This window comes from Gymnodraco acuticeps, unplaced genomic scaffold, assembly GCF_902827175.1.
Source record: "Gymnodraco acuticeps unplaced genomic scaffold, fGymAcu1.1, whole genome shotgun sequence".
In the NCBI taxonomy this organism is placed as follows: Eukaryota; Metazoa; Chordata; class Actinopteri; order Perciformes; family Bathydraconidae; genus Gymnodraco; species Gymnodraco acuticeps.
In genome coordinates this window covers 3,435,987-3,463,241 of record NW_022991375.1, presented here as the reverse complement: position 1 = coordinate 3,463,241, position 27,255 = coordinate 3,435,987, and the positions used below count along the sequence as shown (strand labels likewise).

Below are 27,255 nucleotides of genomic sequence, written 5' to 3'. Positions count from 1 at the left end.
TTCCAACACACAAGTATTTACCTTGTTGAGCTTTCACTCATAAATTATGTATAAACTATACAGAAAAACATTTTTGTAATACTTTGAGCTAAACTCTTTTGTATATGTGTAGCAGAGATACTGGGTGTTTCTCAATGTCGAGTAAAGCTGCTCCAGAGCCACTATTTCAAGCATATTATGTCATCGAGTGCCGCCGAAGGACTGTTCCAATGTCCAGCATACTTGTAATTCTACCGAGCTACTACTTCGTAGTGAGAAATTTCGAAGCTGCACATGTGTAGACTCCGTGGTCTTCAAATCCCCACAATGCTTTGCGGACGGACCAATTTCCCCAAATCTGTGGCGGAAAATGTAAGGCGGGGCCTCTCATATGACGCACACCTGCACACTTGCTCGCCTGTTCCACTCTTCGTTTTCCGAATGCCAGGAAGTATTCTTGCCTCGCTTCTGAAGCAAGTGACTCGGAAGATATGTCCTACCAAGCAAGCGTACTCGACATTGAGAAACACCCACTGTTCACCATGTTCACCATCTTAGTTTAGTATTCTCAGCATGCTAGTGTTGGCTAATTAGCAATAAACTCAGAGTAGGATTAGTTTTGAAGGTATTTCGTTATAAACCAAAGTATTTGACAAATCAAAAAGTTCAGCTGGTTGTAGCTCTAGATTAAAAGTGAATGAATCAACAAAGTAATCCTGTGGGGGCTTAAAGATCTTTCTCAAGTTTTAATGCAATCGACTAACATGCAGACAGACATTGCCCTCAATTGAGAAATGCAAGATTTACTACAAGCGCTGCACCAACACATCCAGGATCAGCCTTTTCAAGTTTTCACTGATGAATAAAATCTATCGTTATGTCAAACAGAAAGAAAGATAATTCATTACACCTGAAGCATGATTTTCAATGTAGGAACAAGATGTTTTTTTACAGGGAACAGATGCTTCTAGAGAGTTACAAAGGTCTCTAGTATTAATGAAAACTAAGGTACCAACTCTCTGTTTTACATATAAGCTCATGCAAATCCATCCCCCAGTCCAAACCATTCATATTCTTGGATTTGAAGGGTAAAGTTGGCTCCATCTTCCCCCATGCTAGTGTCATGGGGGTTGAGCATCCTTTGCCAGCCAGGCCTAGATGTTTTAACTGATCAGCGGAGCTGGCACCAAAAAAGCAGCCTGTCGGATGCAATCAGTTTGTCAGTGCTGCTTTCTTTAAAAAAACAGCCAAACCGAAAAGACTGCTAAGCTGCATGACCCGATAGAGACCTAGCTGTATACCCTTCCCCCTCTTTTCTGAGAGATTTTCTCTCCTCCCTCTTACCCTGAACTCTGGACATTTTCTTCTTGTTAGGGACTATTTTGATGAAGGGATTTCATGTTTAGAGAGAAAACGGAAAGTCTGATGCTCAACGAATATTTCGCATTTGCATGTTTTGTCCATGTATAAATTGTGAGGGTCTTAGTTGTGACATGTCACACAGAAAGCATGCCATTAGTGTTCGGTCAGGCTTGCATAGCTGTCACAACATTGTGCTGAATATAGTACCGTTGTGTTTCATCTTGCCTAGGACGATATGTTTTCCCTGAGGTGAAGAGTGGCAGATTGGAAGGACATCATGCTGCTGTGTTGTCTGACTGAGGGCCTTTAGGAAATTATCATTTGTCCACCCATCCTTTCATATTCTGCCTCTTGTCAGGGTCCAGATCTCAGTGGCAGCAGGCAAAGCAAAGTCGCCTAAAGGTCTTTCTGGCTAGCCGCCACATCCTCCAGCTCTTCAGAGGGAACCTTTGGGCACTCTCAGGCCAGATGGGAACTGTAAACCCTCCGGCGTGTTCTGAGTCGCCCTCCTCAACTGGACTCTTCCTGAATCATCTGACAGACAGAAGCTCTCAGTCCAACCAAAAGTCTCATGAACTGTCAAACTCAATGTAATCAAAACAAGCACAAGCCTAAAAAAAATCTTCAATGTATGTCCACTTAGAGTTAAACATATATATTTTTGAGCTGTCATGTTTGAAGTTATGTTTGCTCCTAGTTATTTCAATGCAGAGGGGAAGCCTTATACAGAAAAAGCGCACTAGTTCGGGATCGGTACAATGCAGATATCCATTGAATCGATTGTTGCATCCCCATACTGAAATACAATATATCGACCCGGCCAGTATATCAGTCTATCTCTGTTGCTGAACCAAACACTTCCCTTCTCTCCTCATTTAGGTGATGCCATAGCCCAGCTGACAGACGCGGGATCACCCTTTCCATCCCAGTCAGAAGGATGTGGCACAGTGTTCAATGATAGGACCGGGATGGTGAAGGCTGCACGCTTACTCCTTTCTTCAGTCACTAAAGTCCTGGTCCTGGCTGACCGCATCGTCATCAAACAGATAATCACATCACGCAACAAGGTGAGACTAACTACCTCCTTAAAATGATATAGATAAGCTCTATTGCTTAGTCTCTTGCACACATAGGCTACACACAACAAGTTAGCCATTAAATAAAACACGCAAATACCATCCTGGATCCTTTTATTTCCTATAGATAAGCACTGGCTCTCTTAAGGAGTACTCTGGAGGTAATTGGATGGAACACTACATTTAGTGATCACATAAAAACGTAGAGCAAGAGACTTTCTCCCTCCACAGTACCTGGCTATGCTCTTATCCAGACAGTGTGATACGGATGTAGCTGTAGACTGAGCCAAGAATGGAAACAGGGGGCCTTATCAGGACTGGTTAGTCTCGTTTGGACAGACAGTCGACAGCCCCCTGTCCTCCATTACCGGCAAACACAATTACATCTCTTCCTCCTCTTTGTCTGGTGGGGATAAAAGATACTGCGTTAGCGCTGCCAGCTAGCCCTCTGCAGCTAAATCAGCATCTACATAGACTGCTATTAACTAAAATGCAGGTTTGGAATGACTTCATCTGCTAATTTATTTTGGGAGAACACTTAAATAGTCACACAGGAGTAACCCAAATGCAATGCAAACAAATCTAAAATATTGATATATGACAGTCCAATGACTTTTACTCTTGGTTCTGTTGTGAGGAAAGGCTTCAGGGTTGTTTTTGTCCCTCCTGCTGATATCTTGCAATAACAGAAATAGGTTGTTTCAGTGTGCAAAGACTTCAAGAACACAACCATAAGGGGGCTTTCACCTTACTACTCTGATCTTCCATTCTTCTTAGGTCCTTGTTACCCTCGACCATCTGGAAAGAGTCAGCACCTTCCAGGAATTTGTACAGATTTTCAGCCAGTTTGGCAATGAGATGGTGGAGTTTGCCCACCTCACTGGAGACAGACAGAACGTGAGTAGCAAGTGAAGAAACCAACTCTTGTTGGTTTAAAGTGTCTAAATTGTCAGCACATTATAACGTTTTATTCAATAAATGAAATGTATTTGTGGTCTTACATATGGATATAGTCTAGTTTATAAACATTGGGTGATGTACTTTAATTCAATCAATTCCAAGTACATTTTGCTCACTCATGTAGATGTACTCTACAGTGGTTTTGACTTGACTGTGAAACCTGCTGCACTTAAGAAATCAATAATTCAGGCATCAAATATTTACTCTTACCACAAAATAATGAACTCACGAAGCTTCTTCTCAAAGCATTTGTTCTTTCTTTGGGTATCTATTGTTTTTTTCCTTATCCGTGTCTCAATTCATACAAGGGAAATGTGCAGGTCAGTTATGACTCATACTGCTCAAACACTGTTTGCATCATAATTCATTATTGATGTAAACTGACCTATGCTTTCAGAGATGCATTCTGTCTGCAAATATCAGCTTTGGGAATAGCACATATGCAAAACAAAACTTTTGCTTAAAGTTTGAGGAAAACAGGCCAACTAAGGGTTTTTATCTTTGTTCTGTCAAAGACTGCTAATCCTTCTTTGATGCATACATTGAGCCTCTGCAGCTAAAGCGCTTTGCCTGCAGAAGCTGATGTAAAATGCACCGTCTGCGATATCTAGACAGGGAGAGGATCGACCATCCGTCTTTTTGAATTTGTTCACAACACATGTTTTGAAACACACATCACGTCTCTCCCCAACGCAAGACAGCTAATGCTCCCTTTACTCATTTGCCACCTGGTTTTCTTTGTAATTTTTTCTCATATTCAATCCCACTCATGCACTTTTATACATCCACAAGCACACAGCCCTTTAGAAAATCCACCATCTTCATCTATTGAAGCCAGACAAATATAATGACAGATAATCACATCATCTTTGCAATCTATGGCATAGTAATGGGAGAGGAGTTGATTCAGCTGCCTTTTCCAAATCCCCAAATACCTAATTCGAGCTGTCTATTTCTGATTTGGGATACATGGAGGGGGGTGCTGCAGGTCACACACACATCTTCTTTCATATTCTGGAAGCGTCTCTTTTTATTAGGAGATAATTCACTTGGGAAGCTTCATCTGTGTGTGTGTGTGTGTGTGTGTGTGTGTGTGTGTGTGTGTGTGTGTGTGTGTGTTGTGTGTGTGTGTGTGTGTGTGTGTGTGTGTGTGTGTGTGTGTGTGTGTGTGTGTGTGTGTGTGTGTGTGTGTGTGTGTGTGTGTGTGTGTGTGTGTGTGTGTGTGTTGTGTGTGTGTGTGTGTGTGTGTGTGTGTGTGTGTGTGTGTGTGTGTGTGTGTGTGTGTGTGTGTGTGTGTGTGTTGTGTGTGTGTGTGTGTGGTGTGTGTGTGTGTTGTGTGTGTGTGTGTGTGTGTGTGTGTGTGTGTGTGTGTGTGTGTGTGTGTGTGTGTGTTGTGTGTGTGTGTGTGTGTGTGTGTGTGTGTGTGTGTGTGTGTGTGTGTGTGTGTGTGTGTGTGTGTGTGTGTGTGTGTGTGTGTGTGTGTGTGTGTGTGTGTGTAGGACTTAAAGGATGAGAAGAAGAAAGCACGGATGGCGGCGGCCAGAGCAGTGCTGGAGAAATGCACCATGATGCTCCTCACAGCCTCCAAGGTAAACTCCAACACTGAACCTTTGGGCAAGGGTTATGAATTTAAAAGATGAATGGCCTTCTCAAGTTTATTTCATTTCAAGGCTTCTCAAATGCCGCGATCTATGGTAATACTCTAAGTCAAGTAATCATTCAAAAAACAAAGAGAGTGAATAATGGTGGTTGTAAGGCATGAAAAGGGTAGGAGTTCAAAAGAGTAAGAGAGGGAACGAACTTTTGATATTTCACTTCGAATTCCTTTCCAAGACTTGCCTGAGGCACCCAGATTGCGAGTCGGCGCGGATCAACAAGGACGCCGTGTTCCAGCGGATGCGCTGTGCCCTGGAGCAAGTAATCGAGATAGTCACAGAGGCTCGGAGCTGCGGGGAGAACAAGATCCTCCCTGCCAGTATCTACAACGGCATCAAGGACTTCAAGGTAGGATTAGGAACTGGATTCAGTATTAGAGGTATTTGTGAAGTTCAGAAATGATTCTCTTGTGGCTTAATGCTACTGTAGCGTCCGAGGTGTTAGGGCTTCAAAGATAATTCTGAGTGACGAAAACTCAGGAACTTTGTACTTGTGGAGCCTCACAAACACCGTCTCCATTTATTACTTTCAATTCTCTCTCACAACAACTTCAGAACAGCCTGCGCATGCTCAAACACATGAACTCTCACCCCAATGCTCACACTACGTTCTGTTTAAAAATCAGTATCAAGAACGGCAGAGACCTATTCAATTCATATCAATAATAAGAAATACCATGGTTTTAAACAAGTATACTATAGTGGCTCTGTGAGAGGGTTGGTGTGTGGTTGCATCATTAACATGCTAGCATCACCGTGTTGCAACAGCTTCAAATGTAACTCAGAGAATCAATATGTAGCACCAGACTTCCCTATTTTATCATTTAGTAATAGGGTTTGGTGAGTGACCAAAAATCAACATCACTATGACTAATGTTCTCCCTCCTCCGTGCAGTGGCAAATGAAAGAAAAACAACAACAAGAAAAAACGTTTTGCCAGTGAGATGAAAGTAGAAGAAAGTATGTTAATGAAAGGGCGCAGAGATGCATACTGCTTTTAATAAATGGCTTCGTAGCTCTTAATGGCAGAGTTGAACTAAAAGCTTATGTAAACCTGTCTTCTGAGGACACATAAGCAGAGACAAATAGCTCTTTAAAAGACACTTCTTTGTTGAAAAGATAAGGATGAAACAGAAAAAAATGCATTAGCTCTCATCTTTGTGTACTTGAGATTCTGCTTGCAGAATTTATTAGGCACCTTTGATGGCCCAAGGTGCCTTTTAGACTCAACACACATCCCACAATCCTTGTTATTTAATGACAAGGTCAAGTGCAAAACTGGTGATGAGGTAATATATTCGTTTTTTCTCTTGAGGTCATTGTTTAGTAAAACTAACTACATTAATCTTTCAAGCAATCCTTAAAATGCTTCATCGAGTCCTCACTAACACTAAGAAAGCGGATCACATCACTCCAGTTCTGAAGTCTTTACACTGGCTTCCTGTATGTCAAATAATTGATTTCAAAATACTGCTGCTGGTTTATAAAACATTGAATGGTCTAGGGCCAAAATACATTTCTGATCTCCTGCTAAATTATGAACTCTCAGGTATTCAGGGACTGGTCTACTTTCTGAGTCAGAACTAAACATGGAGAAGCATCTTTCAGTTATGATGCTCCAAATATCTGGAACAAACTCCCAGAAACCTGCAGGTCTGCTGCAACTCTTAATACTTTTAAATCCAGGCTGAAGACTTTTCTTTTTGCCGCTGATTTTAATTGAACTACTCGGTACCACTTTACAATAAGACTACCCTTATAAAGGGTTTACTAATAGTTTGTAATTAATTTATTAATTAGGTTGTGAACACTTTATAAATCATTAATAAGCTTTTATAAGACATGGGATAAACAGGGCAACTGTGACTGGTTGCTTGCCAAATAGTGAGCCCACATTTATCTGTACTGCTAAGCCTTATATTGGCTACTTAGCTTACTTCGTCTTCTTCATCAGCCAGCATCCTTGGTATCTGTTGTTCACAGAGTTGATTCTCGCTAAGTAGCCAATATAAGGCTTAGTCATCTTGCCAAATATTGAGCCTGTGTTGATGTATGAAAATGTTAGAACTGGTTTATAAATGGTTCTTTTCAACCTAATTCATAACCTAATTATAAAACCCTTTATGACTCTTTTATAAGGGTAGTCTTAATGTAAAGTGGTACCAACTATTCATATCTTACGCTGCACTGTAACTTTTATTCATGTCTTTTTTTGTAATGTTTATTTTATTATCTTTGGTTTTTAATGAGTGTTTTTAAATGCCATTTTGAACACTTTGAATTGCCTTGTGTTGAAAGGTGCTATGAATAAACTTGCCTTGCCTTGCTTTCTTCAACTCACATCCCTAATTCCCATCTCTCCTCCTGCAGTCCAACGTGGAGTGCCTGCGGGAGAACCTTTACACCCTGTCCCCTCAGAGCATGGGCGGCCAGCTGGAGGCGCTGGTGGAGCAGACCGAGGACTTCACTGACTCGGCCTACACCAGCCACGAGCAGCGGCAGGCCATCCTGGGTCTGTGCCAGCTGGCCCGGCAGGACACTCAGCAGCTGGTGCACGCCTGGGTGGAGGCGGTACGTTGGCCAGAGCAGACACGCTGGCAGAGAGACACATACACCTACAGGATTATTCATAAAAACATATGCTACCATATGGAGAAAAATAATAAGTACCTCATCTGTAGGACACTTGTAAAAGAAATATGATAATAAGATGCAAAATAGAGTTATCCAAGCAAAGAAGAAGAGATGTTAAATGGATTATTGTTGTCAACAATTGCTGGCAGGAATGATGGGGAGTTGGTGATAAACTAAAAGGAAATATTTAATATCTTGTGTGTGTCTTGTAGGCACATGTCAATGTCTGTTTAACACACACAGCATGATACACTGACCCAGACTTCTTCCCCAGCTAACCCAATTATTATTTTTGCCTACTCACATTATTTTCATACATCCCTCGTGGAACAGAGCACATTAACCTAACTGAATAACGTTTTTATGAAGGCTCACTCAGCCGAGGGAGAAACATCACGTAGTGTTTCTATATCTTGCTACCATTCAGCACAGTCTCCTTGTCCTTGAAGAGCATGAAACATAATGCCGCAGTCAACATTGTTGACTGCTGCCACATAATTGTACAGTTGTGCCTCATCTAGCCTGTGCAATTAAAGGTTCATTTGAGAACTGAAAAGACCATCCACTAAATATTTTTTAAATTGCACACACATCTGAATGTGTGTTCTGCACAGTCCAATTTGTGGCCTAGATGCTTGTGGAAAGTTGAGAAACAATTATAGTTTTTATTCCCATTGGAGCTATGGGTCTAAAATGGTTGTATTGTATTGATATGGTTACTTGTTTCATTACACAAACCTACATGTTGAAATGTCTGGCTCTCTTTTGCATATTCAGAACAAAATCAATAAATTGAATTCCAAACCACTCTTTTTCTATTACCACACTCTTCCAGTTAATAATGTAGATGTGTGTGTGGGACTGTAAAACCATATTGGGTCTCATGTTTTATTTCCCTCCTCCTCTCCTTGTCTCACCGGAGCAGCAGTCTGTCCATGCCAAAGAAGCCACAGAGGGCATGGAGGTGGCCATCCTGAAGACATGTCAGAGCCTCAATGACCTCAGACGTGAGGTGAGCTTTCCTCTGTCTCCTGTAGAGTGAGACACAGATATGACATTTCATCACTAGAAGTTATGCTCTTCAGCTTCCCTGACGTTTCTCTATCAACTCGTGTCATTGTGTCATCTGTGCTTCTCTTCTTTTATCTCAGCCTTTTCAAAATCCACTCTCGTTTATGTCTCTCACTCAACTTTCATTCTCTTCTCCATTACTCCCCATTCTTATTATTCTTATGCTGATCCCTCATTCCTCCTCCAGCTCCATAAGGTGACTGTCTGTCGTACCACTGACTTGCTCAAAGTTCACGGGGAACATTTGCCTCTGCGGGCTCTCAAAGCAGCAGGAGCCGAGGGAAACCTGGAGGCAGTGGCCGAGTATTCCCGAACCCTCACCGAGCAGAAGGAGCAGCTGGTGGAGGTACTTAGGCCAGAGGAAAGGAATCAGGGAGGTCGGGAGAAGTTTAACAGTAGGGCCTATTTGAGGTGTTGAAATTGGAAAAAGAGAAAGAACAGTGAAGTTTATATTTGACTTATTTCATCAATTTATCTTCGTAGGATAAACAAATATGTCTTTAGAGAAAGCTAGTTCTCCATGAGTTGCAAAGTTTCTACACACACAGTTTGAAATTAATGACATTTTAGACTACACTTCTAATCCTCAACCGAATGAAAGTCAACATGAGGCTTTGTTGTGCAAACACTGAGCAGGAAAATGCCATGCAGGCTTTGCCATGTCTTTGTTGGTGGCCCTGACAAACTGAATGCACAGTATAGTTTGAAAAGGGACATTGTGTAATGTGAACATTTGAAATAACATTTATTTTTAGATTATTCTAGAAGATTAGTTTCATAAAAAGGTATACAAAAGGTTTTTTTTTCAGTCTGAAACTTAACAATGCAGACTAAAGATTCACTCACTATTGTTGCACTTAAAGGAAAGCTAAACCACCATTAAAGTGTGGCTTTCTTTTATGCTTCTTTAAATCATACATATTGAAGGGTTTTTGTGTAGATGACCTCAATCCACCTACATTTATGACGATGCAGTGGTTAGGTTACTGTGTACAGCTAAATATATATAATTCACCCACTTAGGTGAGATCACCGATGTTTGTGTTTTGCCAGTAAGCGTTTAGATTTGTTGTAAGGTAGAATATACAGCAAATGTAAACATTTATAAGTGTCTTCAAACCTCAGAAGCACTTTTGGTCACAAATTGGTTCCTCTGTGTCTCTTACTTCAGACATGTCGGCTGCTGTGCCATGTGTCGGGGACAGAGCCCCTGGAGATCACCTGTATACATGCTGAGGAGACCTTCCATGTCATTGGCCCACAGGTAACATTTAGTTGTTGTATGTGTGTGAATTTGACCCCAAATATCTGTGTAAAACACAACGCCTTAGTTAGTTTGAAATCGACCCTATTATACAGGGCAACCTTCATTTAACCTAACCCATATCATTCAACACTTTAATTGCATATCAATCAAATCAAACCGGTTACACAGGGGTCTGGGAGTGAAATCACACCTGAGCAATATCCTACTTACACATAGAGGGGAGAGAGAATAGACAAATGATCTCCCGTCTCCTCCACCTGAGAACAAGCTGTCCACCTCGTCCTCGCTCTGCTAAATCTAATTATGTTTGCTCTTGGAAACCATCCCTGCCAGTAATTATCCAGCAATGTAGAATGTTCTCGTCCTGCGGTGCGAATGTCAGGCCCCCTGTGACCCTGCAGTGATGGCTCCACTCCTAAGTTCAAAGGTCAACCAATCAATAACGCTGCAATGTGAGGCGGCGGCGATGATACGTCTCTGCCTGCCCAGAGTAATGGAGGGGTGGTCCAGAGGGTAATTGGCTATTAAATACTACACTGTGTGTGTGTATGCAAGTGTGCGCAGTAGCTGTAGTTTTAAACCAGACTTGTTTGCCGATATAATAGTGTTTCATGTGTTTTTAAATCATGACGCAAGCTTGAGTTCAGAAAAGCATATAATGCGTCATGCAATAAAGATATGCTGATCTATAGCATCTAACCTTTTTAGTAAACATCTGATTGAATTGTGTGTTATAAAGCTGTATGATGAGTTGCTATGGTTATTTATATATTTTTAGTCTGGCTTATTTCACTGACATTATTTTTGGCATCAGAAGTTACTCTTTATTATATTGACAGCAATATGTATGAAGTACTAATATTATTGTTATATGTACAGTATTTAAGTTGCTTCTTCTGGGTAAGGTTATTTCCTACCTGCACATGTTTTGGGGGGGCAGTTTCTAGTATAACAGTATTCAATGTAATGGGTGTAGCAGTAGAACGAAGGCTCTGATGTGAAGCCAGAGAGAGGGAAGACGGTGGTTTAATCTATCATCCATTATTCCGGTCTTAATGAACGAGGATTCGAAGAGAAGTGTAGCCAACTTATACCCACAGCCAAGAGAAGTTTGAGAATGCAACCCATCAAGAAAACAAACTTACAAAGCTTTTAACATTGCTAAAACATTCATATTAGACATATTGATGGCTTGCCTTAGTTGTGGTCTAGTGTTAGTTCCTCTTTTTCCTCAGTAAGTTTGAAAGGGATTGCTTCCAACCTTGTGTTCAACCTCAGAGCAACCCTTTGATTCACTTTTAGATCAAAATCAACGGCTAATTAAATCGAAAATCACCACAGTGAGTTTCCTTGTTCTAGATTCTCTGTCTCTTACTGTGCCTGCATATTTTACGCTGCCATACAAATCAACTTTTAAAATGTTCTCATGCTTCGTTCTTCCCGCTCCCTCTCAGATCATCTCTGCAGCCCAGACGCTGGCCCTCCACCCGTCCAGTAAGATCGCTAAGGAGAACCTGGAGGTGTTCTGCGAGGCGTGGGAGTCTCAGCTCTGTGACATGGCCCTGCTGCTGAGAGAGATCAACGACGTCTTTGAAGGCAGGCGAGGTGCGCTTTCTATTAATGTGTGCGTTTAGGAGGGTCAGCATATACATAAGACTTAGAGTCTTGCAGGAAGACTGAAAAGGGGAAGGCCAAATGTGCTGCCAATGGCATTTTAGCCTGAAAGAAGGAAAGTCTCAGATAAAAGCCTGGGTGAATAATTTTGCACACGCAGAATTTGAACATTTTCAATAGCGAGTTAAAGCAGCAAGCAGCACATGCAAGCACATATCTTATAAAAATGTACCATCATTGACTGTGAAGAATTTTGTGAAACGCCATTAAACACCATGCATTCGTTCTTCTTCTGTTCTCCCTCTCTCCATTCAATCTTTATAGTTACCCAAAGTGTTCAAATCATGAATGGCCTCTCAGATGTTATCCTTACTGACACCTGTGTGTTTATTTGCATCTACTTTACATTTGTCCTTGCACACAAACATGTGTGTTCGTATCAACCTTGTGCTTTCACACACTGTAAGCCTGAGAAATCTCAAAGACAGGGGAAAGATGTTTTTGGCATATTTCCAAGACCTGGCATGTGACTTTCACATAAAACGCAGGAAACATTTGGAAGTGCAGCTCAGCAGGTTGAAAGGATCACGTCCATCACACATTTATAGTCCTGTAAAGCCTAAATAGTATGTGAAAGTAGAGAGATTGGGTTTTATTGCTCTCTCATGAACTTCCCCGTGAACATCCGTTTATCGTCCTTGTAGTAGGTTAAAATGAACCATGCTGCTCTTTTTTTGTGATGAAAGATAAAGATGTGCCAAGGATGGATAGTGTTAAAAGCAAACAAGTTGCAGTACTACAATTTCAAAGAGAAATAACATGTGATTATTTTTGCTTTATGTTTCTTTTTTTACAGAAAAAAGATCTTATTTGTCACTTCCCAGAGCCGGGGTGAGTTTCTCACACAGCCATCCTCATGAATATTCCAATCATCAAATGGTTAGTAATCCTCTGATTAATGCCACTCTCTTTTCACACAGAAACACACAGCTAACTTGAAGACTGTCAAGGCTGTCAAGTTGGATGCAGAGGTAGCATACATCATACACTCCTCTGGATTTCAGGACAATACATCATGACACGTCCTGTTTCCTGTTCTGACAGCAGTATATTCATCTCCAGGAAACTTTGTGTCACTCGCTTGAGAAATTGATGGTGTTCTAATGCTAATAGGCTGCGATGTTGCTGGGTTGGCAGTTTCTCACATGCTGTACCACACCAGGAAGCGGGATTATGCTGATTATAGAACTTGTTATGGTGTTAACAAATGAAAATAACCCTCTTTACCAATACAAATGTATGACAAGGACATACATCATATTTCAGACTTTCCTATATTGAATTATTTTGTGTGCTTTCAGGAGCAGAGCAGCATGGCCAAGCTGGGTCTGGAGCTCCGTCTGCTGTCATCAGACGTGGACACAGAGGTGGAGAAGTGGGAGGAGCAGGAGCACAACATCGTCCGACAGAGCCAGAGCTTGGCTAGCATGGCCTACAACATGTACTTGTTCACCAGGTGACACATCAGCTCTACACATCACGCAGACACGCACACGTTCCTATTAAACTGTTACATACATTTCAGAGCTCAATACTGAAAAGCTTCTTAAGCATCCACATTAATCTCTTTAGAGGCTTACTGTTAATAAGATTCCCAAGCGCTTAGCTATTGATATTTACCAGTCATAGCTAGAGGTGCTGACACAGTTGACGTGACTATGATTCATTCCCAATGGTTGCAATTCATGATTGTTTGGATGTATTTCGTCCACATCCATCTCTCTAATGCATTGTTCCTTTCCTCATTTTCTGTGTTTCCCATATTGATTCCTCAGAGGGGAGGGGCTGCTGAAAACAACACTAGATCTTTTTCATCAAGCTGAGGTATGTGCGTGCATATCTCTCCTTCTGTCCACCTTCTGATTTTTTTTTCTTCCCGTTTTGTCGATGTTGCAAATGAATGCATTTGTTATTTTATTAAACAGGAGACATACTGTGGCTGGAAGATCGATAGATTAGTAAATGCCATTATCATTTCATTCCCTTCCACCTTGTGTCTGATAGGGCATGACTAGTAGGACTTATCATTATGATGGAAAGAGGGTGCTGTGTGCTCATGATAACAAACGGTGCATGGAGGATGGAGGATAGTATCCATTAAATTAGGATTATTGCCGATAATGTTCAGTAATTTGTAGAATCAGGGCCCAAAATGTCAGCAAGATTTATTCCATCTGTGGAAAGCTAAGGAGATAAGAGAGAAAAGAGGGGAAAGAGACGAGGCTGATAACAACAGCAGGAAAAAGTCATATTTACTGTGCTTTTGTTTTGTTTTACTATCAAGAGCTCCTTTCTGGTGGAACTTAAATTAAATAAAGTTATTGTACGCTATTGTGTACGTTTTTTTGATTTTTGTATTTTTTCTGATTCCTTTTAAAGGTACTCTCAGAAGAGGGACTCCAGCTGTGCTCATCTTTTCGCACTTTTTCCACTCAGGTATATACACATCAATGCATAAATCTCTCTGTTTCTCTTGAATACACACACACACACACATTATTTTGCAATATAAGCCCTCTACACAAAGTCATTTCAATATGTCCTACTTAAAAGGCGGACAGTTATCTGTTGAGTACAGTTGACTATATTAAACATAATTAAATATATATTTCTGGACACCTTGTGTTCTTGCTTCTCTAATGGAATCTGACAATAGTCTCTTAATAAGAAGCTATAGAAATGGGTTTATAAACAAGTAACAGGAAAAACAACCTTTTGTATAGGGAAAACTGCATCTGTTTGCACACACACACACACACACACACACACACACACACACTAGCACCTGGGCCCCCACCCCTTGTTACGCCTCTCACACACATACACACTCCTATCACCAATTCTAGCATGCTACGGTGCCAGGTCCGCCTTATAAATCACACAGCGAGAGCAGGAAATTAAGTCTGTCACACACTTTCACCGTCCCCTTTCCCTCTCTGAGTCGCGATCAAACAAACAAATGTCGCCTCGGTGTCTTCCTTCCTCCTGCCCTCCACCAACTACTTCCCCAGGTCCTCCAAGCGTAATTAAACGCTTCTTATTGACTGCCATTAACGACTGCCATTTGTCACTGCTGCGTTGGCGGGGTTGTATGTTTGTGCATGTTTGGAGGGGGCGAGGGTGGAGGGGTTTACTGCCACCGCCCAGGACTAATTCATAATAATGAGGAGGCCCAGCTCTTCAACTTGCCTCACGCTTTCTGATTAATTACATCAAACACACTGGTGCTAATGGAGTCCCTCAGTCTCACCCTTTTTGTCTCACTTCTTTGGCGCTATGCGCTGTTGTAGCACACCTGCGATGCCCTGATTGAAATGATGAGGCTATTTATGCAAATTAGCTTGAGCATTTGTAATTGAGGTTTTATATACTTTTGTCAGTCATGAGTAGTGCTACACTGAATGAAAGAGCTTGTGCTTTTAGGTCGCTAGTGGCATGTAAGTCAATCAATCAATCAATGTTTATTTATATAGCCCAATATCACAAATGTTACATTTGTCTCAGTGGTCTTCACAGTTTGTACAGAATATCAGTATGACAATACGACACCCTCTGTCCATAGACCCTCACATCGTACAAGGAAAAACTTCCAGAGAAAACCCACAGTTTAAAGGGAAAAATGGGAGAAACCTCAGGGAGAGCAACAGAGGAGGGATCCCTCTCCCAGGACGGACAGACGTGCAATAGATGCCGTGTGTAAATCGAAAAGATAATACATTTACAACATAGGTAGTCCAAATGTTTGGAAATGCATGTGTCTATAATAAGAAGATGAATCCACGAGGATGTCAGCAATCTTGTGGGAGCCATCAGGGAAGTAGTATGATGAGAGTCAGGCAGGACCGCAGAGACAGGTTCAGCCACGACTCGAAGTCCAGGACTCAGACCCAGTACTCAGGATAGAGGACACACGACCACAGCAACAGGATTAGCCTCGACTCCCGGCATATATATGGACACAAAAAAGAGATTTGGGGGAAGCTGGGTTAATCGGAACATGAGAGTACACAGGTACAAACAGCCAGAAAGACAGAGTGAGGTGCCCCTCCCAACAGTCCAAGCCTATAGCAGCTAAACTAACGTGTCTACATACATGCACTCCCTTAGGATAGGTTGAAGGAAAAGGGTAGCAAGTAAGAAGTAGGAAACAAAGGTGGAGAGGCACACAGGGAGAGAGGTCCCCACTGGAACCTGAATTGGTTAGAGGTAAGGAAGTAGGTCTGTGGCTACATTCCACACTCCCGGGCCGGGCTAGGCCTTCTCTGCAACCTGTTACCCTCTAATAGAACCTCGAGAGGTCAGAGAGGGGAAAGGTTTTGGATAAGATCTAAGTTTTTAGGATTTAAGTGAAAGAGTAAGAACTCAAATTTATAGGTGAAGAGGCACAATGTATCTACTGTTAGAGATTTAAAGGGATAACTGATCCGCTTTTCAAATCTCCGCGCGTCCCTATCAAGCTGGTTATAATACAGGAAGGAATCCAGTGCCACCAAGTAAACAATAATCTACTTTAATGGTAATATGACAATGCAATACAATCAATACAGTACAAATTCAATACAAATTATCTTTGGGATCCCGAATTTACCTGCACGTGTGCCAGCCAGAGGAAAGAGGCTGAACACCGCGTGTGTGTCTGTGTTTATACTCTTTGACAATGGGAGGAGTTATCAGATCCTCCCATTTGGACCTCCTTGATTGGCAGCCCCAAATATCCCTAACACCTCAGACCTTAGGTTTCCCCAATCACTGTAGCAAGATCTAAGTTGAATGCAAATCAAGACATGCTCTCACCTTCCCCCATCTTCCTTTGTCCTCAAAAACACATGTCAACAGGCCCCAAATCCAGCTGACAGTTTTACCCAAATTATTCCCATTTTAAGCTTATCCATAGTTTGCTAACATGAATACATACAAATATTTCACTACACTACGTCAATGCACTCTTATTAGATTATTTTAATTTTATCATTATAAGCTTTATCAAAAAGGAAGGTCTTAAGCGCACTCTTAAAAACGGATAGGCTGTATGCTGCCCGAACACAAACTGGAAGCTGATTCCACAAATGTGGAGCTTGATAAGAAAAGGCTCTGGCTCCCATTGTACTTTTAGAGACTCTAGGAACAACCAACAACCCTGCATTCTTGGAACGCAATGCCCTAGTAGGACAGTAGGGTATAATGAGTTCTTTAAGGTAAGATGGCGCCTGCCCATTAAGGGCTTTGTAGGCGAGAAGAAGAATTTTATTTTCTATCCTGTGTTCTATAGGGAGCCAGTGTAAGGCAGCCAGAACAGGAGTAATGTGGTCCCTTTTCCTAACTCTGGTTAGTACACGAGCTGCAGCATTTTGAATCAGCTGAAGCGACTTGACTGACTTCTTGGTACACCCTGATAATAAAGAGTAAGTGAAGTAGATTGATGGCCCCCGTGACTGAGATCAAGGGATTAACCCAGCTGGATAACAGACTTAAGCAGTAGATCATGACCTGGCTGTTGCTGATGGATTATATCAAGCTACACTAAATTAACATTTATTTCACCCTCCTTTTCTGATGCTTGGTTGAACAACAGCACTGTAAATCCAGTCCAGTAGGTCTATAAATGGCTGCACGTATTAACCCAATGTCCCTGGATAAACCATCATAAACCATCTTTGCTGTCACGAAATAAATCTCTCCCTTTTTCCTGTGTTTCTCCCGTTCCAGCTGGTTGATGAGGAAAAGTCTGTGGTGATGACAGAGATGGAGAAAGTGGTGGCTTTCTGCCAACAACTGCAGATGGGGGGCAAGACTCCCGTACAGGGCAAGACTGCCACCTTCCAGAAGGTACTCATACTACCTTGTGTGTCTCCATCTTGTCTTGTTTGTTTCTGTGAAAGCTTTTTTAGAAAAAATGAATTAATGGCTTGTTTTTGCCTGTGAGTCTGTTGTGTTAAGTAGACATCAAATTAGTAACATCACAGAAAGTCCAGAGCAGGCGCTAGTTTTTTTACTTAAAGGGATAATTAGCTTCAAAAAGCATCAAAACTAAATCCCGGACAATAGAACGGCATCAATGAAGCACTGAGTGAGCACACAATAGGGCATGACTAACTGCGTTACTTCATTACTGGCTACGGCTTAATATTTGAGTGATCTGCAAGTAACACCATTATCGAACACAGAGCACTGGATTAATGAGTGTCTGGGAGAAATTAATGAGCATCTTGGGCAGGGATGAGCCAACTCAGGTCACCTTGTAATAAAGGCGAAGGTCTGAATCAAAAGGATGGGATGAAAAATAGCGTGTCCTCTGCTGATTAATGAGCGTCTCTTTGATATGTATTGACTCCCATTTCTCTGTCTCTCCCTCCTGATGTTCACTTTATAATTTGTCACTAATGGGAGAGCGTTTGTCTGTCTGCCTGTCTGTCTGTCTGTCTGAGAGCACTGATCAGAAAAGTAGTAATATGTGTGTGTGGTTGATAGGCTGCTGTGTGTACACTCTTGTGCATTTGTTTTCAATGCATGTCCATTCTAGTTCTTTATATTTTATATATTTTAATATTCTTTTTTTGTCGATAGGTGGACTCATCCATTCAGGCAACCAGAGGTATCTTGACCGTGGTGCTTTATCTCCTCCCATTCTGCAACAAGCTCAACAAAAAGGTGATTAAACAGGACTCCGTAACTGAATAACTGGCACTTGTGTTTTGGCAAGTTAGAACACATTTATGAAGCAAAACATATGATTACACTTTTATTGGCCACTTAGGGGCAGAGGAAACAAACTGTGAACATAACGTGGACATATAATGAATCATTAGTGGCTTGAAAGTTTATAAAAAACGGCATTTGCTAAGTAAAGAAAAAGTTGAGTAATATCCTCCTAAAAAGAGATTAAAGTCATACTCCCTCTGTGTTGTAATCCAAGCTTCTCTGTGCTTTGTTTACAAAGCCAGCCTCACATTAGATGATTGAAGCTTATATCAGACCCCCGGCTCACCCTCAAGATCAGGGGCGGTTCTAGGGGGGCCAGGGGGGGCCAGTGCCCCCCTAACACTGACCTCTGACCCCTCTGTGGCCCCCCTAACAATGACATTTTTTTTTTGTTGCTGTAATGTGAGATTGTGCAGACACCCTTATGTAAAGTAGAGATGTAACTGTTCATTGCCTTTATTTTTATATAAATATGGTGTTAGTGCAAACATTGTACTATAACTTAAGCTGAAGCTAACAGTAATAACTATAAGATCTATCTGAAATAAATAAGTGTACTGAAACAAATACCAATAACTGTATTGCATTGTTTTCTTATGCGCAATTACTTCATACTGTCTAGTTCTCTTTTTCGTCCTGCATTTATTGTGCCCCCCTCAGAAAATAACTGGCCCCCCAGTGGCCCCCCCAGTCAAATTGGTCTAGAACCGCCACTGCTCAAGATAGCAATGTTAGTTTTGTCAGCAATGTTAGCACTGTAAGTGATGATGGCACCGTTAGCTGCCAGTTGCCAGCTCAGCCATCGCCATGTTGAGAGATGTGTGGAGGCAATCCCTTAATCATAGATATGCTCCGAATTCTGTAAAGATTACCCTTAAGAAGATTTAGTTTAATAGCTCAAAGTGTCTGCTTACATTTTTGCACTTGTCGAAAAATAGCATAACATCAGATAAGGAAAATATAAGGTTAACAGTTTTAAAAGATTGCAAGTTCCTACGTTTTTTAAATATTTCCTCTCGATGTTGTCTGTTTGCAGTACAAGTCAGAGAGGAGTAGCCTGGGTTCCCCGCAGGACTGGAGAGAGAGGCAGGATGCATCCACACCTGTCAAAGAGGAGGGGGCTCTCCACATCAAGAACAGCAATGGCTTTGGTGTCAAATGTTTGGAGCAGCACATTGCCGGTTTTAAACATCCTGGAGAGCAAATAATCCTTTGTTCACTATCCTCCATTGGAGCAGCACATAGCAAACATCACCTTTCTGGAGAACAGGTGATCCAGAAAATTTCTTCACTCCCCTCATCTTCATGCACCCCTAAAGAGTGGGTTAAAGCAGCGTGTGAAGATGGTAGCCTCGGCTCAGGAGCTTGCATTTGCTGTCTGGATGATGAAGTGGAAGGCAGATTCAAGCTCAATGTGCTCAGGGGCAGTTTTAACCAGAAGATCAGTTCCACCCCAGTCCACAAGATGGAGACAATCAGCTATGACTTTTGCAGCGAGCCTCCTTCAAGAGAGAGAATTCTGACACAACCTGATTTTTGAGTCACTTTTATCACTTCTCTGAATATTGAGGTGATAAACTGATCAAAAATCTGAAAAAGAGCTCCTCTTAATGCTCAGCTCAGCCATACATCTGTCTTCACTATGTGCCTCTGTGTAACAAGCCTATTTGCTTAGTGGTGTACTGTAAACGTGTTGCACATGTTAGCCAAATTGAGGGTAAAAAAAACAAAAAAGTTACCTGCTTAAAACCCATCGTGCATGACGCCATCGCCACCAAACCCTTGTGTTTGAGTCTCTTATGGTCTACGTGTTAAAGCTTTTTAATGTTAACACTTGTTGTGTAGTATGAAACAGTGATACATTTGTCTTTGAACACTGGCATTCTAGTCATCTCACTTGGATTAATGCATATTTTGAAGTCAACCACACCGTATGATTAACGGCCCGTCCACACAGCAGCGTTAAAAAAAGCTTCCAACGCTTCTGCCCATTCACTTTGAATGGGGTGACGTCACTTTGTCTCACTTTTCGCCGAACTGCATTGTGGGAAGCAAAGCGAAGATTTCCAGGATTCAAAAGTTGAGCAATGTTCAATTTTTGAATCTTCTGAAGCTTTCGGTGGAAGCGTCAGCCAATCAAATCATATGCCAGTACAAGCTCTAGCCAATCAAACCGCTGCTTGTGTGTAGGGGCGGGAGATTCATGTGATTGGTTGTTGGTCGAGCTTCAGACACGCCCGCCGGCAAGCTTTTTCCAAAGCCGCTGTGTGGACGTACCGTAAAGGTTTATTTCCATAGTTTGCCATGGAACGTTAGCAACAAAATCAGTCTTTAATGCCAAATATGAGCGTCCTCATAAAGACGCTGTGATCTACAGCTTGCTACTAGTGTGAAATATAAAGCTCTTACACCTCAGTGTTCATCACTGGAGAACTATTTTATTTGGTCCTGGCTTCTCCAAATCAGAGGAAGATAAAGTTCAAGATGCTTTGGGGATGTCAGGATCTTACTTTACACTGTCCTTTTATGAAATCCTATCATTAGTATAGTCAGACATTGTTTTTCTCACTAAAGAAAATGAAAGATCATTTGAACTGGCACCTGTGTCAAATGGAGCCTTGAAGTGTACTTGTTATGAAGACTATTGTGAAGCTGCCTGGTTGGCCAATATGTATTAAATGGTATGTATAATATGGTACATGAAGCATAGATATATGTATATATATACAGTATGTATCCTAAGTTAATGACTTTGGTACTAGGTGATGGTGTGATAATGACAGATGAATAACATACATTAAGCTTTGTACGGTGTGAGAGCAGCTAAGGATGCTGGGTATTGTAGTACAGCTACAGATGTGAAGAAATCTAGTTTTGGACCATTTATTCTTTTGACAATTGAAAGGTTAATAAAAGTGACACATACAAAAATAAACAATATTTTTTCTTAAATTACTGCTGTTTTTGTTTAATGACATTCTAGAAAAATAATTCAACCCAAGTATATATGTTTCTGGTATTATACAAACAGAATCCAAGTACTTTGTCATGCTTTCCTCTTCAAACTTGAAAAAAAGTGCCTTCTGAAACCTCCTTCATTCTAAAACATAAGAAAACAATAAGAGTAAAGAGGCACAGGGCGAAGCTTGCATTAAATGCAGTATTCCTTTTGACCACATGCGAGTCTCTTTCCAGGATTCAGTCTTTACCCAACCCGGCAGGACTGACAGAGCGGGTTTAACTTAAACAAGTAGAACTCTTTCATGATGGTTGAGATTCGGCAACAGAACGTTTGGAGACGATGCTCTCGAACTCCTCTCTGCTCAGAAGATTCTCTGTGATGGTCTTGCTCTCCTCAAACTTTGGCAAGATGACAGCGATGTACCCATCAGTGAAGGGCTGTTCACGTTGGACAGACAAAGCATTTAGAAACATTTGTTTGATAAGATAAAATGAAACTTCAAAGATTGTGGAAGAGGAACTATTATTTTGCAGTCATTAACAATATAGACAGAAAACTAAATATTCAAAATGTGTTTTTTGACATTGTGTAATTCAAGAGGGCAAATACACAATTAGACTTGACAATAAACACGGTATCCAGATATGCACATGAGATGATTTTACAGTTACAAATGTATATTTACCTTTTTCAGCAAGAGAGAGGGTGTTTTTAAAATACTCTCATTGACCTCCAGAAGACGGCCTCGGATGCAGCTAAAAGATGATGGTTTGTGTGACTTATCATGAAATGCATACAAGCATGTGAAATATATGCCTAGAAAAACAAACCATTATCTTACCTGTAGATTGTGTATTCAGTTTCATCTGTGCATGTTATCCTACACAAAGGTGCAAAGTCAGTAACGAACTGACCCCCCTATGATGGGAAAAAAAGATTGAGAGGCATTTAAGGCCAAGCTGAACAATGTTGAGGGTAGCTACACAAGCAGAAATAAATGCACGGAAATCCAAATCATCTGTAGCTTTATAAAGTATTTTTGAATTTACCCGCTTGGACTTCCCAGACACTTTATTGTTCAGCCGACTGCAGCCGTCACTGATCTGGTAGTTGATGCTTTTGATTGACCGCCCATCCTGAAGGATTGGGTGAGTCTCGGCTAACGTGATAACACACAGTCTGCAGAGAAGAAACACAAGTTAACAATATTAGTGAATGGAAGTCATTTTTAATAAGTATGAGTGAATACAGTTGAAGATAGTTTGAGACAGGATATGGTATGAGTTTGTTGCAACAACTCATAATAGTGGACGACTAGAACTGTTAAAACCCTTATATTTTTGGAGGACTTCACTATTTGGAAACCTTACATGTTGTTGATGTTTATTTGGTGTGCCATTAATGGATATTTATAGAAGTTGTTTCTGGTGTTGAAGTCCCCCATAAAACAATATTTGAGGAAACTCCTCAAATAATTGAATTCTAACACAAAAAGGCTCACGCCACATTGATACAATAAAACATAGTCTCTTCAAAAAATGAACAATTAGGTCGTGTTTTTCCTAGGATTTTAAGTGTATTATTAATACTTGTTTTGCAATTATCTCCACCATGTGTGGATTTCACTACAACACCACCCCATAAAAACACTATGCAATAGGGGTGTAACGGTTCACAGAAGTCACGGTTCGGTTCATAGCTCGGTTTGGGGGTCACGGTTCGGTACGGGTTCGGTACAATAAAGGAAAAGCAAAAAAAAGTCCCAAATGCATAATTTTTTTTGCTGTTATTTATTTGTAACAGTAGTGCAAGTTTTGGTATGAAAATAAGGAACTCTAACATTTGGAATCATTAACTGTATTACACAGTTAAAAACAAACCACAAACAGTAACACACACACACTCAGATGGCCATATTATTTATAATGGCTGATGTCAAACAAAAAGGTTCAATAAGCTGTACAACTAAAAAGAATGTCTTGAAAATATTAAAATAAATAATAAAAAAGTGTTTCAATCACAATCAATAAAAGGCAATACAGAACTGTATAACATCTCCTGATGTCAAAATATAAAATAAATACAATGATAAATATAAAACAAAATACAATCTGTACCTTTAGGAGCAATGTCTAACATGTGTAATTCACTTGTGAGTGTGTGAGGCCATTATGCCTAAATAAAGGTACTCAAGCTTTACTCTATTTTCAAGTTGTTCTTCAAAAAGATGAGTTTGTCTACGTTGTCAGTAGTGAGGGCAGTTCTGGTGGCGGTAACTATGTCACCTGCCGTCGAGAAAACCCTCTCGCTGGGGACTGACTCGGATGTGATTGAGCATGTTTGACGTGTTACCACTAGCATACCGCACCGCTGTCGAACAACGCCGACACACCGTCCTCCTCCGATCCACAACTCGCACCCCATCATTGTTGTAGTCCACAGGGAACCCGAAATGTTCCCACACACCTGATTTAAAAGAAGCAGGTGGATCTTCTAGCTCCTGTGTGTTGTGTGAACTCGCCATAGCTACTAACTTTTCTTCTTCATGTATTCAGGGTTCGTTTTGTTGTGTTTTGTTCTTGTTCTTCATTTGTTATTTACGGGCGGCTGGCTTTTAGGCGCAATACCGCCCCCTGGATTATATATAGTGTAATACTGCCCTGAGCGACAGACTTTTTTCCCACTCGTAAAAAAAGGCGTATTCGCCGTGTGACTGCATGTGCCGAACCGTGACGTCCGAACCGTGACGTCCGAACTGCGACGGTACGGGACGAATACGGATACCGTTACACCCCTACTATGCAATATCATGAAAACAATATATTATTCTTCTTAAAGGTCCCATGTCATGCTTTTCCAGTTATTGTCCCCTTGTGTGTTATTAAGGTTTTTACGCATGTAAACGGTCTGCAGAGTCACAAACCTTCAAAGTACACCCTGTAGCGAGTAGGGATGGGTACCGAGCCCCGGTATTAAACGGGCCCCGGGGCTGAATTATTAAAGACCGTGGTACCGTTAAGCTCCGACGTTATCGGTACTGGGGACATGTCAAAAATATATGTATTATTGCTACACAAACATTATATTGCAGTTTTAGTGTCGCCAACTCCGTTTCTAATACGCAAAAAGACTGCAAAATGCGTCTATGATTATTTTTAGTATTTCGATCTTTCCAATACAGACGAGAGATCTCTCTCCCCTGCCTGCTTGCGAGGGGGCGAGGCAGTACACACACGATGGCGGAGAAAACGCGCTCCGAGGTGTGGTTAAACTTTACCCATCTCGATGTGGACAATACTCGTTACCAATAGTGCAATAAGAGTTTAGCATGTAAGGGCGGTAACACGAGCAATTTGTCTAAACATTTAGCAAAAGTGCTCCACATCCAGACGGAGGAATGCACCGGGTTCGACTGTCTTTCTAGTAGCTCTGTAGCCCCATCCACGAGTAGTTTTTCCACCTCAGGTGTTATGTATGCTAGCAGCAACACACAGAGTTAACTACATTATACAAACATGGGTTAATGATTAGAGGAAACTGAGTTATTTAGTTTGTTAAAGTTTCAGCTATTCTGTTTACAGTTCTGTCATCACATAATTTAATACGATTTGTTAAAAAACATTGTTGTTTCTTTTGATGTGAAATATTATTTATTCAATTTAAATAAAAAGCAATGTTAGTTTTGTTCACAATTTGTTAAGTTAATTTACCTTTTTCTCCAAAAGAACCGATAAGAGTACCGTTAAAAGACCGGATCGATAAGCGGTATCGATAAAAGTAGTAGTACCATTAAAACCTTAACGATACCCATCCCGAGTAGCGAGTAAAACTCTAACACAGAAAAGACCTGTCTATGCTGCCCCAAAACGACTAGTTTCCATTGTTTTCTTCCTGGGTACAGTGACGTGCCCATACCCAAATTCCTCACACACATACTCAATCTTTTCTCAGCTGCAGCTCCGCCCATTTCTCCTCCCTGAGACGGCGGGACGAGGCTGCGAGTCGGTGTGTGAGCACACACACACACAAACTCCCAGCCAGGCTGCAGGTGTGTGTGTGTGTGTGTGTTCGGGCTGGGTCTTTACTGGGTTGGGTCTCACAGGCGGCCACTGGGCTCACAGGAAGGGGGAGGGGCAGGAGCTCCAACAAGCCGTTTAGGACAGAGAGTGAATACACATACTATACAGAGATGCTGTATGAGAAACCAATGAGATTTTGGAAAATTGTACAATATAAATCTATTTTAGTATACCTCAACAATGGAATTATGATCAGTAGAAATGGCCATGACATGGGACCTTTAAGACTGTAAACCCATTTCTGTTTCACACTACCTCTTTTTAAACCTGCACAGCTCTCCACTTTAAATTATATTTCACTTTGCTCAGTGTTTTGCATATTTATGTGTGTGTTAATTATTGACTGTATTTTAACAATGAACAATATTTTTTATATTAGTGCTATTTTTTTATCCTTTTAAAATAAAAAGTGTTCTTTTTGTGTTTATGTTTGTACCATTTACACCAAAGCTAATTCCTCGTGTCTTAACATAAAATGTAATTAAACCAATTCTAAGTTAGCCATGATACCCCTGTTACCTTACCTGTTTGAATGCTGTAGGATGCAATGGTCCTCACACGGGTTCCCCTTCATATCTAAATAAAACAACACATTTAACTTGTAAATATTGGTAATATAATCAAAAACATGTTTACTCTGCCTGAGGTTTGAAGTCCAACTAACGTTAGCTCAGTTAGCCACCGCATGGCTAACTGTAACATTTATATTTACCTGCTCTGTACCAGCGTGTGTAATATCGGTCGATAACTGACGGCGCCGTCGCTTCAGTATCTTTCTGCTCCAAGCAGTCCATCAAAACGATTCACAATACAGGTATTAGTAAGAAAATAATACTTAATTTACATCAATACCTATGTTTCTCAACTACTATGCTTGACGGACAACTAATTGTGTGACACCAAGTGATCCGTCGCCGAAGAAGTCCGACGTTTTTCGAGCGAAAAGGTTCCGGAGATATTTTCGCTTCTTTGTGAATTTGCAAAGCTAGGGTTTTGGGAATTTGGGAGGTCAATTTGACACTTTAGAAAATTACAATTCACAAAGTACATTTTCATCACAGCATCACTGGTACTTTTGAAAATGGAAGCATGGAGATACTGGTTATGTAAACAATTGAATAATTTCGTTAATCCAAACTGGACCTGAATCTCGATCTACTGTCGTCTTCACATCAGACTTCTGTGCATCTGAAGACTTTTCTCATCTGCCAAAAGACCTGGAAAGGTAGGCATGCACTTTTTTTCTCATGTTGATTTTCTTTAAAATTTTTATAAAAACTTCTGCTTTAATAAACAGTTGTGAAATGTTTTTCTGATTGACATTGTCACTTGAGTCAGGTTGGTATATATAACGGTGTGTGATTTGTCATTGTTTTTCCCAGTCCTTTACATGACTCTGGATATTTAGAGGCCCAGAAAACCCATTTATTGTGGGTCCCTTGAGTTGTGGTCTTTGGATGAAGTCTCATTTTTCAACATTACACAACATTGTGACCTCAAATTATAACGACCTTAGGGTTGATCTTGCATTATTATGTGTATACTGTGTTAAAATCGTGCTTAAACAAATATGTGTTAACAAATTAAAACTAAGGGGTCAATGCATGCCCAAAGCATATGTGTTGCACTTTGTTTGGCAGGGTCATACCACCCTGGAGATATAAGGAAAGCAGTTTTTAGCATCGACCACTAGATGTCAGACTACTGCTAGCAACTGCATTCAACTCTACACATTCAAACTCAGAGGACACCAACGTTTATTTAAAAGCAAATCCTCTGCATGATGCTGGCACATATATGTAAAAATAATAAGTAATTCCTCCAGTTTAAAATATTC

General features: G+C 40.9%; 3 protein-coding genes across 6 annotated transcripts in view; 2 read left to right on the top strand and 1 right to left on the bottom strand.

The window, feature by feature from the left end:
* ctnnal1 (catenin (cadherin-associated protein), alpha-like 1) overlaps positions 1 to 21,329 on the top strand; it is a 52,995-nt gene extending 31,666 nt beyond the window's left edge. The window contains exons 3-19 of one of the 4 annotated variants that reach the window (XM_034240942.1): positions 2,221 to 2,408; positions 3,195 to 3,314; positions 4,877 to 4,966; positions 5,211 to 5,381; positions 7,403 to 7,603; positions 8,592 to 8,678; positions 8,925 to 9,083; positions 9,909 to 10,001; positions 11,459 to 11,600; positions 12,475 to 12,509; positions 12,599 to 12,649; positions 12,980 to 13,134; positions 13,454 to 13,502; positions 14,058 to 14,114; positions 17,385 to 17,504; positions 18,243 to 18,326; positions 19,414 to 21,329. In XM_034240942.1, coding sequence (XP_034096833.1) covers positions 2,221 to 2,408; positions 3,195 to 3,314; positions 4,877 to 4,966; positions 5,211 to 5,381; positions 7,403 to 7,603; positions 8,592 to 8,678; positions 8,925 to 9,083; positions 9,909 to 10,001; positions 11,459 to 11,600; positions 12,475 to 12,509; positions 12,599 to 12,649; positions 12,980 to 13,134; positions 13,454 to 13,502; positions 14,058 to 14,114; positions 17,385 to 17,504; positions 18,243 to 18,326; positions 19,414 to 19,917 — 2,306 coding nt within the window. In that variant the 3' untranslated portion in view covers positions 19,918 to 21,329. Of the gene's footprint in view, positions 1 to 2,220; positions 2,409 to 3,194; positions 3,315 to 4,876; positions 4,967 to 5,210; positions 5,382 to 7,402; positions 7,604 to 8,591; positions 8,679 to 8,924; positions 9,084 to 9,908; positions 10,002 to 11,458; positions 11,610 to 12,474; positions 12,558 to 12,598; positions 12,650 to 12,979; positions 13,135 to 13,453; positions 13,503 to 14,057; positions 14,115 to 17,384; positions 17,505 to 18,242; positions 18,327 to 19,413 lie in introns of all 4 variants that reach the window. The other 3 variants (XM_034240940.1, XM_034240943.1, XM_034240941.1) reach the window with 3 other exon arrangements.
* Positions 1 to 27,255, top strand: part of si:ch211-193k19.2 (uncharacterized protein LOC100034574 homolog) — a 1,126,861-nt gene that overhangs the window by 936,263 nt on the left and 163,343 nt on the right. The window lies entirely within an intron of this gene.
* On the bottom strand, positions 21,318 to 26,339 carry abitram (actin binding transcription modulator). The gene is made up of 6 exons (XM_034241032.1): positions 26,131 to 26,339; positions 25,943 to 25,994; positions 22,389 to 22,518; positions 22,181 to 22,257; positions 22,025 to 22,094; positions 21,318 to 21,776 (listed from the first exon to the last, which is right to left on the bottom strand). Exons 1-6 carry the CDS (start codon positions 26,210 to 26,212, stop codon positions 21,639 to 21,641), a joined length of 549 nt encoding a protein of 182 aa, XP_034096923.1. The 5' UTR covers positions 26,213 to 26,339; the 3' UTR covers positions 21,318 to 21,638.